The following is an 11,610-nucleotide window of genomic DNA, read 5'->3' as shown; positions in this document are numbered from 1 at the left end:
TTCCCACCCCATTCCAGGCAGTGCCAGCGAGGCTCGCGGAGTCGGGGCGCCGCCGCCATTTTGCGGCTCATCACCAGACGGGTAGGCTCGACGCGGTCTCGGCCCCAGGCCCGTCTGCCCCCTTGTCGTTGAGGGTGGCCCCTTTTTCTTTTGCTTTGGAGTATATGTGTTGTCGGTGCCGTCTGTGAAGTAAAACTGTGTAAGTGTTGCCGTGTGCTCGCGTAGTCAGTAGTAGATCTGCATTGTGTCTCTTTTGTTGCATTTGCTTTTTGTGCAGAATTGTTGTGTTACTTTTACATTTGCTTTTGGTGCATAATTGTTGTAATTGTACATGTGTGCTTTCCGTTTGCCGCGGAATAAATGTGCCTTATGTTGAACTGTTTTTCCCGTTTCGCTTCCTCTTTTCTTTAATTGAATCTCCATCTTACTTCACGTAAAGGGTTGGTCGTGGGCGAAATACGCCCAATAACGAATCGGAACCGTCGAGGTTGACGATAACACCGCTCGGTTATCCCGATAGTACGGAACGGGTCGCTTAAAGTGGCCCGTGTCCGAAGTCGACCTGCGGCGAGGTGCGATCGCCCGGTCTACCCTCCGTGTGGGTACTTAGGTAGGTCGAATTTGGCGAACAACCCTATCCCACGCGGGGGGCCGATTGGCACAATCGTGGTGAGGCCGAAAGGCTCACCCGTGACTAGTTCCCGTCGTTAGTCCGAGAGGGTCACGACGGAATTGTCCGTTCGGTGGGCGACGTGCCGCGATTCGAGTTACGTGGCCGCTCGCACGCCGGCGGGCGCGAATTCGCAACACTGGTGTCAGGTCGTGGGACACAAACTCATCCCCCTCCTCGCAGCACTGGTATCGGAGAGCGGGAAAACGGGCTCTCCTGTCTCCAGCTAAATTCACGGGAATCGGTCCAGGGGTGAGAGGAGCGACCCCCGATTCCCTCCAAATTACGAGCGATTTAAATTAACCCTTTACGAGAGATAAGATGGCGTCTCAAGGCGAGCGGGAGCCGGGGGTATTAGGTATGTGTAGTCATGTAGGATCCATGGCCCAGGTCGGTTCTTTTTATAATTATAACCCCACCACTAACTGTGGTCAGTGGGAGCGGCTTGAGCACGAACTTTGCCGGAAAACGGAGTCGCACAATGGCAGCGCGATCGCACCTCAGCGCATTACGGAGCGGGCTGATATTAATGGCACAGCACGAGGCGTGAGCTCCCAGTCACCGGTTCAAGGCACCTGGTCATGGCATGTGCCATGGCAGGTGTGGCAGGATGACTATGCGAGCATTGGCAGGCTTCAGGCACAATGGGGGATGTCTTGGAAAAGGTGAAGCGTTATGAAGAATATATCAAGGAGGTGCAAAGTGGAGTGGACGAGTCACAACGGCACGCAGACGCGCTTCAGAAAAATTATGTGTACGGGGGGACACAGCGATTGGACGATTTACTGGAACGAATTCGGTGGCAAAAACATGACTTGGCCAATAGAGTCGACAAATTATGTGGGAAAAAGAATTTGGTAGTGTTTTATACCCGTCAGTTGGAATATGCGAAGAGCAAACTGAACAAAAGAATAGAGGAACAGCAGATTGGTATCTCCCAGGAAAGGAAACAATGGGAGGAAGAATGGAAAACCGAGCTTGAAAAGAAACAAAAGGAGCACGACTTGGAAGTAAAACAATTAATGGAAAAATTATTGGAGGAAGCAAGGCAGTTCAAAGAACTGGAGGGGAGAGTGAGGGAAATACAGTTGGAAGAGAAAAAATGTGAACACGATGGGGAGTTGGAACAATTGAAGGAAGAGGTAAGAGCAGGCAATCAGGAAAGAGAAAGCCTAGAATGGAAGATAAAAAGAGGAGAGAGACAGCTGGAGGAAAGGACAGAGGAATTGCTGGAAAAGTCAGAACAGTTCAAAGAACTGCAGGGAGAATTGAGGGAGGAAGGAGAAAGGAAAACAAAGCTCAAAAAGGAAAAACGCAAACAAGATGGGGAATTGGAACTACTGAAGCGAGAGGTAAGGGCAAGCCAGTTTAAAAGAGAAATCCTGGAAGGGGAGATAAGAATGGGAAAGGAATGGCAGAAAAAACTAAATGAATACAGTAAAAAAAGGGGACGAATTGAGGAGGGAAGCGGTGGAAAGAAGAGATGAAATGAGTGAAGAAGCACGCAAATTGAGAAAGGAATTGGAAAAGAAAGCTTCTGATTTACAGAAACACCAAAACAAAGAGAGGGAATTACAAAACGAGTTGAGGATGGTGAGAGAAGAAAGAACGACAGCAGAGAATGAAACGTTAAGGAACCACACTGAGCAGATTGAACAATTAGAAGCCAAAGCAAAGTCATAGTGTGCGGAGATGAGAAAGGAATTGGAAAAGAAAGTTTCTGAGTTACAGAAACACAAGGACAAAGAGAGGGAACTACAAAACGAACTGAGAGTGTTAAAAGAGGAAAGGAAGAGAACGGAAAATGAAACTTTAAGAAACCACACGGTACAGATCGAACAGCTGGAAGTAAAGGCCAGACTAAAGAATGAGGAACAAGAAAGAGTAATGAAGGAAGAACGAATGAGACAGGAGAAAGAAATCCGTCAATTAAAGGAAACGATGACATTGCAGAACGAGGAACAAGAGAGACAGTGGAATAAAAAACTGAAAGAGTATGAATTTGAAACTGAACGACAAAAGGAAAAAAATAGGTTGGAATACGAGGAGAAGTTGAAGGAGCAAGGAATGAAGCAGGAAGGAGAAATCAGGAGATTGAAGGACACAAGGAGATTGGAGAGGGAAGCACGAGAGGAACAATGGAATAGAAAACAAAAAGAACATGAATCTGAGGTTGACCAATTGAAAGAAAAGCTGAGGCAGGAGTACGAGGAGATAGACAAAGAACAGCGAATGAAACACAAAATGGAGATGAACCAAATGAAGAAAACCATGAAACTGGAGAAAGAAGGACAGGAGAGGAAACGAGGAAGAGTAGTGAGAGAACAGCGAATGAAACACAGGAAGGAAATGAGCCAATTGAAAGAAACAATGAGATTGGAAAACAAAGAGCAGGAGGAACAGTGGGAGAGAAAACAACAACTATATGAGTGTGAAATTGAACAACTAAAACGGAGAGCGAGATTGGAGTCAACGGAGATTGAGGAGCTCCAGAGGGAGAACGAACAGCTAATGGGGCTCAGAGAGAAAGAACGACTCAGATGGGAAGGAAAAAGGAACCAGGAAGAGAAAGAAATAAGGAACAAGGAGAGAAAATGTATAGAGACACGGGAGACAAGAGACGAGGTGAAAGTAATTGGGAGGGAGAGAAAAGAACAATTAAGACGGAAAGCAAGGAGGAGGTACGCAGAGATCGTGAAAGAGCAAGGAGTGAAACAGAGGGAAGGACGGGAGCGACTTAAGGAGAAAGCAAGGTTGACCTACATAATGATAAGGGAAAGACGCCAGAAAGAAGCAGAGACTAATAGACACGAGGGGACAACAGAAACTAATAAATGTACAGAGACACGGGAGATGGGAACGATAGAGGAAAGACTACACGATGAAAACGGGGTGGAAGAAACTAAAGACGAACACACACACACACACGGAGGTGGTGGAGGGTAATGGGGGTGAGCTGGCGGACCGTGCAGGGACCCGGTGCGAGCAGTTGGATGGCCTCCTCCAGGAACGAGGGGAGGGAGTATGCCCCCTTGAAGCGAGTCACGACCAGGTGGGTTCGGTCGTGTCGAGCGAGTTCGGGGGGAGGAGTGCTGCGAACGGGTGCACGGAGAGCTTGGGGGGTATAGAGGCCCCGGAGACCCTTGTGGGGACACGAATCCCCAGTGTGGTTGTCCCGGTGTGTGTGGTGTCGAGGTGTGTGTTCACGAGTGTGGCGAAATGCGTGCTGCAACGCACGCATAGCGCGGGTGCAAGGGCGTGTGTGAGAGCGACCGGGTGGGTGACAAAGACCCCGTGTGTGGAAGCGACCCCGTGTGTGAGTGGTGTCGTGGTAAGTGTGCAGAAGGGCGTGCTTCCCAGCACGCCGTGTGTGGATGAGGCACCGCGAGCGAGTGCCCCCGCGTGTGTGAGTAGTATGGTTTGTGTGAGGGAAATGGCACGAGTGAGTGAAAGGCCTCGAGTGAGTGGAGCCACGTGTGCAAGGGTAATGGCATGCGTGAGTGAGCGGCCGAGTGTGAGAGAGACAGCGTGTGCAAGGTCGCTGTGTGTGAGGGAGATGTTGGTGGGCATGTGTGAACATGCAGCCGTGTCTCCCGGGGCGAATGTAATGGAGTGGAGTGTGAGCGTCGTAACACGCAGGTGTGCGTGGGTGGAATGGAGACGACGACGGCGACATGTGAGGGACAAAAGCCGGGTAGCGGCTGTAGCTGTTTCGGGGACCATGCCGGGTTCGCCCAGCAGCGAGCGCGAGGTCCGTGCTGTGCAACGCACGAGGCCCCCAGGTGCTCGCTTGCGGGAGTGAAGTCCCGGTCCGGAAACGCACGCGGTGGATTTGCCGATCCCGCGGACGGACAAAGTTTAGGCAGGATTACGGATTTGGACCGGACGGGTTCTCCACGCGATCGTGTGTGTTAAGCTCCAACGGGCAAAGCACATGTGTTCGCGTGGGGAACCCCTCGAGACGTGGGGCTTGTGTTTTTTTTTATGCGCCAGGTGACGTCATGGCTGCGAGTGTGGTTGGAATCCGGCAGGAGGGTGAATCCCTGCCGGATGGTACCGTCCAAGAGGGACAAGGGACGCGAACGGCTGCCATGACGTCACGCCAAAGGTGCGTGGCTGTGAATTTCCGCGCTGGTGCACGAGCTGTGAGTTGCCGCGCTGGTGCTGCGCAATAAAAAAAAAACAAAAAAAAAAAAAAAACAGCAAGCCTCGCTTTCGGGTGAACAAGATTCCCGGGCAAGGGGTGGAAGACCCCCTTACCAGGGCACAGGATGAAACTAGTTAGGGGGAAGGGTTAGCTTAGCTCGACCGGCTCCATGGGGCAGGGGTAAGTCCTCATGGGGCCCGTGGAATGGATTAGTTCGAAGGATTGTAGCCAGATTTAGGATGGGAAATTATTTTTTTGATTTTGAGGACATGGACAGACTTGTGAATGTGTAGAGGGGACGTAGTTTAGCTACGTAGTGTTAAATGGAACGTGCTATAGTTTAAGGGACAACGTGGGAGCACGAGTTTGTTAGGGGAAGTAATTAGGAGGATGGTAGAATTCAGCTGTGTGTGTGTTGAAGAGTTGGTGAGAGAAGTGGAAGCATGTGCTTGGTGGGTGAGTGAGGCCAGCGGGTCTGTGTGAATGGAGCGAATGGGGAATGCATGGTGTGATGAGTGATTGGGGGGAGGAGTGACTCCCGCCCAAGGGACCCCGGGGTCAGTGTAGAGTGAGTTAGGGGGTTAGTAAAATTGAAAAATGGAGGTCGTTTTGCTGTTGGTGGGAGTGTAGGCTCGAAACCCGTTTGGAGGGGTGCAGGAGCCCTGTTGACGGGCTGGGAGCGTGGCTGCGAAAGGTGAGTATCGCTGAGTGGGTGCCCCGGGCACCAGGCTAGTCGGCCGTGGTAGGCCAAGGGCCCATGGGGGGCCGGGATAGCGTAGTGGGCATGGGTGCGTCCGCTTGGTGCGGGGCCCGGGGCGCCATTAGCCGCGTGGGCAGTGTTGTGGGCATGGGTGACCCTTGGAAAGGGGCCCGGGAAGCCAGCCTGCCACGTGTGCGTTTCAGGGGAGGTGCCATGGGGGGCACTCCCCGGTGTTTAGGGAGCTGGTAGGCTCGGAGGCAGTGTAGTGCCCGGGGGTGCCATAGCTGGAGATTCGGCAGAGGGTCGTGCCTGCCAAGGGGAGCCACGCGTCCCAGCCATGAGACCGTGTGAGGGCACGGAGAGAAAATTGGGGGGCGAGGCCCGAAATTGTGAGGACACCAACACAGGCGACGGGAATCTGGGTTGTTAGAACCAATAGTTTAAACGAGAGGCACTTGTTGAAAGCCCCGGGGTAGTTTAACAGTTAAATGGTTAGGGTAGATAGGAAGTGTACCCCTCCGCACCATCCATCCCCTCGCTCTCGTTGTGGGCCGCTGGACCCACTTTGTGTTATAGATCGCTGAACTCTGGGGAGGCCATTCTGAGGCTTGGATTGGGCCTCGACACAGGACGCTAGCTCTCCCTTGTTCCCCTCCGGGAAGGGAACGTAGATGTTGGGAGTAGGCTAGGTGACAGGATACGTTAGCCGAACAAAGACGATAAAGGGGGTTAGGGGATGATTTATAGTGGGGAAGTAAAAAAGGAAATAAAACAACAAAAAAAAAATAAGTGGGGGCTAAATTGGTTTTTCACAAATTAAGGGGGTGGGTATGGACGGTGACAGGCAAAGGCGATAGGTTTGGAGGGAGACCGTAGGGTAGGTCCGAGCCCGCCTTCCGAGTGGCCAGCACCACCGCACTCCCTCCACCAACCTCCACTGAACGGCAAAGGCTGGCCAACTTCATCGGCTGGCCGTGTTTTGCTTCAAGGCTTGTGTCGACCACTTCATCGGCAGCTGTTGTTTTGCTGCAAGGCCTGTGCCGGCCAACTTCATCGGCTGGCCGTGTTTTGCTTCAAGGCCTGTGCCGGCCACGTCATCTGCTGGCTGTGTTCCTTCAAGGCCTGTGCCGGCCAGATCGTCTGCTGGCTGTGTTTGCCTGCAATGGCCTTGTTCTGCAGGCTGTGGTTGCCTGCTCTACTTTGCCATGCCATGCCCACTGCCCCTGTTCACCAGGCCCGTTCAATTTTTGCTTTGCCCCCCCCCCCTCTTCATTTCCATGTGCGCCAGGATCAAAGCAACAGTTTGCAAGCTGCAAGAACTGCCCTGTTGGCAGCTACAACACGGGCCTGCAGTGGCGGCCCGTGCACCATGTTTGTGTCTATCCATCCATCCGTTGTGTTCATTGCGTGTGCCACTTGAGCTGGCACGGAGACTGCGTTTGTGCAGCCCATGCACCGTTGTGGTTCACTGCGTTCAGTTCAAAAGGGAAGGCCTTGGACTGCGTGTGAGCAGCCGGCCACGTTCCCTGTCACCTGCATTGTTTGAGTCAGAGACTGCATGCGAGCAGCCTGGCTCCCTGCTAACTGCTTTCTTTTTGCAGAGTCCATTGATCCTGGGCCATGGTTTAGTGTAAAATTTGTAAGTTAAGGTAAGATGTACTGTACATATGAGTGCGCCCCCGGCATGTCTGTCTTAGCGCCGGCAATTTTATTTAAGTCGTCCGTGTGAGTGGGTTAGTTTAGTTAGTTACTCAGCCCTCAGGGTATTTATTTTGGGGACACGAATACCATGAATGTCGCACTCAGGGATCCGTAGGTAAAACGTACTAGGGGAGAACTACACATGATGGCACACGAAAATTTGACGACTCGGGAAGAGTCTGTAAAAAGGGGAGGGGGTAGTGTTGTGGTTGAGGAAATTCGCAAACCACCATTCAGGTCCCATAGGTGAGATATCTCTGCAAGTATATGTGTAGTTAGCCCAAACCCGTTGTTTAGAGGGAATAAATGTCATTCATTCGGGCTGTGACCCTTTAAGATAGCCGTTTTTCTGTTCTATCTTTATTTTGAACCAACCACGTCTCAACCGCCATCACACAACAACCACCAACCGCAACGCCGCTTCACAACAACAACAATGCCAACAACCACGACCTTTACCATCACAACTCGCTCTCGCAATCATCGCATCACTGCCATGCCAAGCGTCACCGTGGCCAGGGACCACCACAATAAACCCTCCACCACCTTCACCTCTCCTCCTTCTGCCGCCATTCCCGCACCGCTTGTGGGCACCGATCCTGGACTCGTACAGGGCGCGCGCCGAGCAGCGGGTGCAAAAAGCGGCCTTTCCGGGGAAGTCGGATCAGGAATGATTCACGCCCACTTGTGTTCCGTCCTATCAGCGAGCGCGGGGCGATTTGGCCCTGCCTCCAGGCGCGTCGGATTAGAATCGATATATGCAGATTCGAGGATCAGGAATGATTCACGCCCACTTTTCCTCCGTCCAATGGGCGAGCATGGCTCCGCCCCCGAGCCAATCCTGATCCAAAAATCTGCATATGGTTTCTCCTGTCGCACTATAAAGCGCCGAGCGCGGAGCAAAACGGGGAGTTGGAGAGGTGTGGCAGCGACAGAGAGTTGAGAGTTTCTGTTTCTGGCTCGGGCGAGTTGGAGAGGTGTGGCAGCGACAGAGAGAAGAGTTTCTGTTTCGGGCTCGGGCGCGTTGTGTCGGCGGCGAAGCGTGGCAGCAGCAGCGCAGCAGCCAAGACGGGGTTCGGAGTCTGTCGGGGAGCTGCGGAGAGGGGAGGCCGGGAACGCGGTCGAGGTCGCAGTGGAGTCGCTCGTCGCGGGACCCAAGCAAGCCAGATATCCTCTTTCCCCCGAGCATCAACAACCCCCCCTGTTTCCCCCCGCGCTGAGATAGTGTGAGAAGGGGGCCCCGTTCCCACTCCATTCCAGGCAGTGCCAGCGAGGCCCGCGGAGTCGGGACGCCGCCGCCATTTTGCGGCTCATCACAAGACGGGTAGGCTCGACGCGGTCTCGGCCCCAGGCCCGTCTGCCCCCTTGTCGTTGAGGGTGGCCCCTTTTTCTTTTGCTTTGGAGTATATGTGTTGTCGGCACCGTCTGTGAAGTAAAACTGTGTAAGTGTTGCCGTGTGCTCGCGTAGTCGGTAGTAGATCTGCATTGTGTCTCTTTTGTTGCATTTGCTTTTTGTGCAGAATTGTTGTGTTACTTTTACATTTGCTTTTGGTGCATAATTGTTGTAATTGTATATGTGTGCTTTCCGTTTGCCGCGGAATAAATGTGCCTTATGTTGAACTGTTTTTCCCGTTTCGCTTCCTCTTTTCTTTAATTGAATGTCCATCTTTCTTCACGTAAAGGGTTGGTCGTGGGCTAAATACGCCCAATAACGAATCGGAACCATCGAGGTTGACGATAACACCGCTCGGTTATCCCGATAGTACGGAACGGGTCGCTTAAAGTGGCCCGTGTCCGAAGTCGACCTGCGGCGAGGTGCGATCGCCCGGTCTACCCTCCGTGTGGGTACTTAGGTAGGTCGAATTTGGCGAACAACCCTATCCCACGCGGGGGGCCGATTGGCACGATCGTGGTGAGGCCGAAAGGCCCACCCATGACTAGTTCCCGGCGTTAGTCCGAGAGGGTCACGACGGAATTGTCCGTTCGGTGGGCGACGTGCCGCGATTCGAGTTACGTGGCCGCTCGCACGCCGGCGGGCGCGAATTCGCAACAATATATACATATATATATATATATATATATATATATACATATATATATTTATATATATATATATATATATATATATACATATATATATATATATACATATATATATTTATATATATATATATATATATATATATATACATATATATATATATATATATATATATATATATATATATATATACATTATATATATATATATATACATATATATATTTATACATATATATATATATATATATACATATATATATTTATATATACATATATATATTTATATATACATATATATATTTATATATACATATATATATTTATATATACATATATATATTTATATATACATATATATATTTATATATACATATATATATTTATATATACATATATATATTTATATATACATATATATACTTATATATACATATATATACATATATATATATATATACATATATGTATTTATATATATATATATATATACATACATATATATACATACATATATACATATATATATATATATATACATATATGTATTTATATATATATATATATATACATACATATATATACATACATATATACATATATATATATATATATATATATATATATATATATATATATATATATATATATATATATATATATATATATATACATATATATTTGTATAAGATTGGGATTGGGATGCTTGGGATTACACATTTTTGAAGAAGAACAAGGCGCTTCCCAGCAAAAGTAAAAACGAGATCGACTCTGCTAATACAATTGTGCCCGAGGAAGCTGGCTGTGGAGCCGGCGATACATTGTCTGATCTGTCTGACCGAAACATTGTCTGACCTGTCTGACAGAAACATTGTCAGACCCGAAACCGGGTCTGCTCTCGCTTTTTTGCTCAAATTAGCAGACTTTTTTAAAAAAAGTTTTTTTTACTTTTGGTTGGAAGCGCCTTCGTCTTCTTCTTTAAAAAAAAAAAAGCATATATATAATATTACCGATATAATTATAATCTGAAATATCACTATTATGCTTCACAAGCAGCCGGAATAACATCCATGAATATGACATATTTTGCAGGGATTTTCAGCTGGGTGTCATGTCTGCTAGCATTTTCTGGTGGACGTTGTATCTCATGATGTCTCTCACAAGAGCAAGCTACTGTAGGCTGTTATACTGGCCAGGTTACAAATTCTTGCTGGGGAAGGCTATGGTAAACGATCCAGCATATTCCTTGCCACAAGGCAAATGAAAAGTTCCATTAACAATGAAATTATTTTAAGACTTTGCAAACAAACTTTAAATAAAATATAATGAGTGATATTACAAAGTGTGGATGTGTTTGTTTGCGATGTCCTCAATGTTTTTGTGCGATCTCGACCCGGCTTGATATGTGATCTCAATGAACACCCAAATGGGAGTGGGGAAGAGGGAATGTGGGGAAAGGTGTTCTTGACAGTTCAAACTTTTACTGAAAGTCACAAGGCTGTATATTTGGTCTCTGAGGAGCAATGTGGAAGATTGAACGGCAACTTCGAATGAACAAATAGTGCCAATGAATGGAGTGTTGAAAAAAAATCTTCATAATTCAAGAAAGGCACAGAGCTGCAGAAAAGGCAAGGCTTAAAGTGATTATTAAGGGTTATGATTAGTACACCTTTTGTGAGAGTTGTTACACAATTAGGTATACTTTAACATCATATGCATCCCTTGTTCCTCTTCCTTCCCCGACATAATCCCTATGTGCCATATAGTGTGCAGGTACAATGACTAGCATCGATAATACTCACCATAGATAAAAGCTCCCGTGTTATAGAGAAAGTTTGCCATGAGAACCCAATAGACGATGAGGGCACCTCCAAGAACCATCATAGAAAAGAAAAGACACAGCCAGCGTCCTGTTTGACCAAAGTATCGACCACATACATCTGGAAAGTCCAGATCAGATCCTCCTTCTGTTAATTCAGTGACACACACACACACACACACACACACACACACACACACACACACACACACACACACACACACACACACACACACACACACACACACACACACACACACACACACACACACACACACACACACACACACACACAGTTATTTCATAAATATGTCCCCCCCCCACGATAATCATAATTAATTATTGAATAGTCATTCAATAAGCATATGTAAGAAATCTTGAAAAGGTCAATGGTTAGTTTTGCTTTATAACAGCAGATCTGAAGTCAATTACAACTACATTAAAATTTAGATTACAAATCTGTTTGACTTCATGTTATTGCTCATTGTATTCGACTCCAATTTTGTTTTTCAGCCAAGTCCAGATCAGCCTAT

General features: G+C 48.1%; 1 protein-coding gene across 1 annotated transcript in view; it reads right to left on the bottom strand.

The window, feature by feature from the left end:
- The window catches only part of LOC147033019 (neutral amino acid transporter 9-like), a 64,397-nt gene extending 53,148 nt beyond the window's left edge, over window positions 1–11,249 (bottom strand). The window contains exon 1 of the mRNA XM_085871124.1: window positions 11,061–11,249. Coding sequence (XP_085727250.1) covers window positions 11,061–11,142 — 82 coding nt within the window. The 5' untranslated portion in view covers window positions 11,143–11,249. The remainder of the gene's footprint in view (window positions 1–11,060) is intronic.
- Window positions 11,250–11,610: the final 361 nt, after the last annotated feature.

This window comes from Eptatretus burgeri, chromosome 2 (assembly GCF_056783735.1).
Source record: "Eptatretus burgeri isolate ZD-2024b chromosome 2, Ebu_testis_v1, whole genome shotgun sequence".
Lineage (NCBI taxonomy): Eukaryota > Metazoa > Chordata > Myxini > Myxiniformes > Myxinidae > Eptatretus > Eptatretus burgeri.
This window is presented reverse-complemented; position numbering and strand designations above follow the sequence as displayed.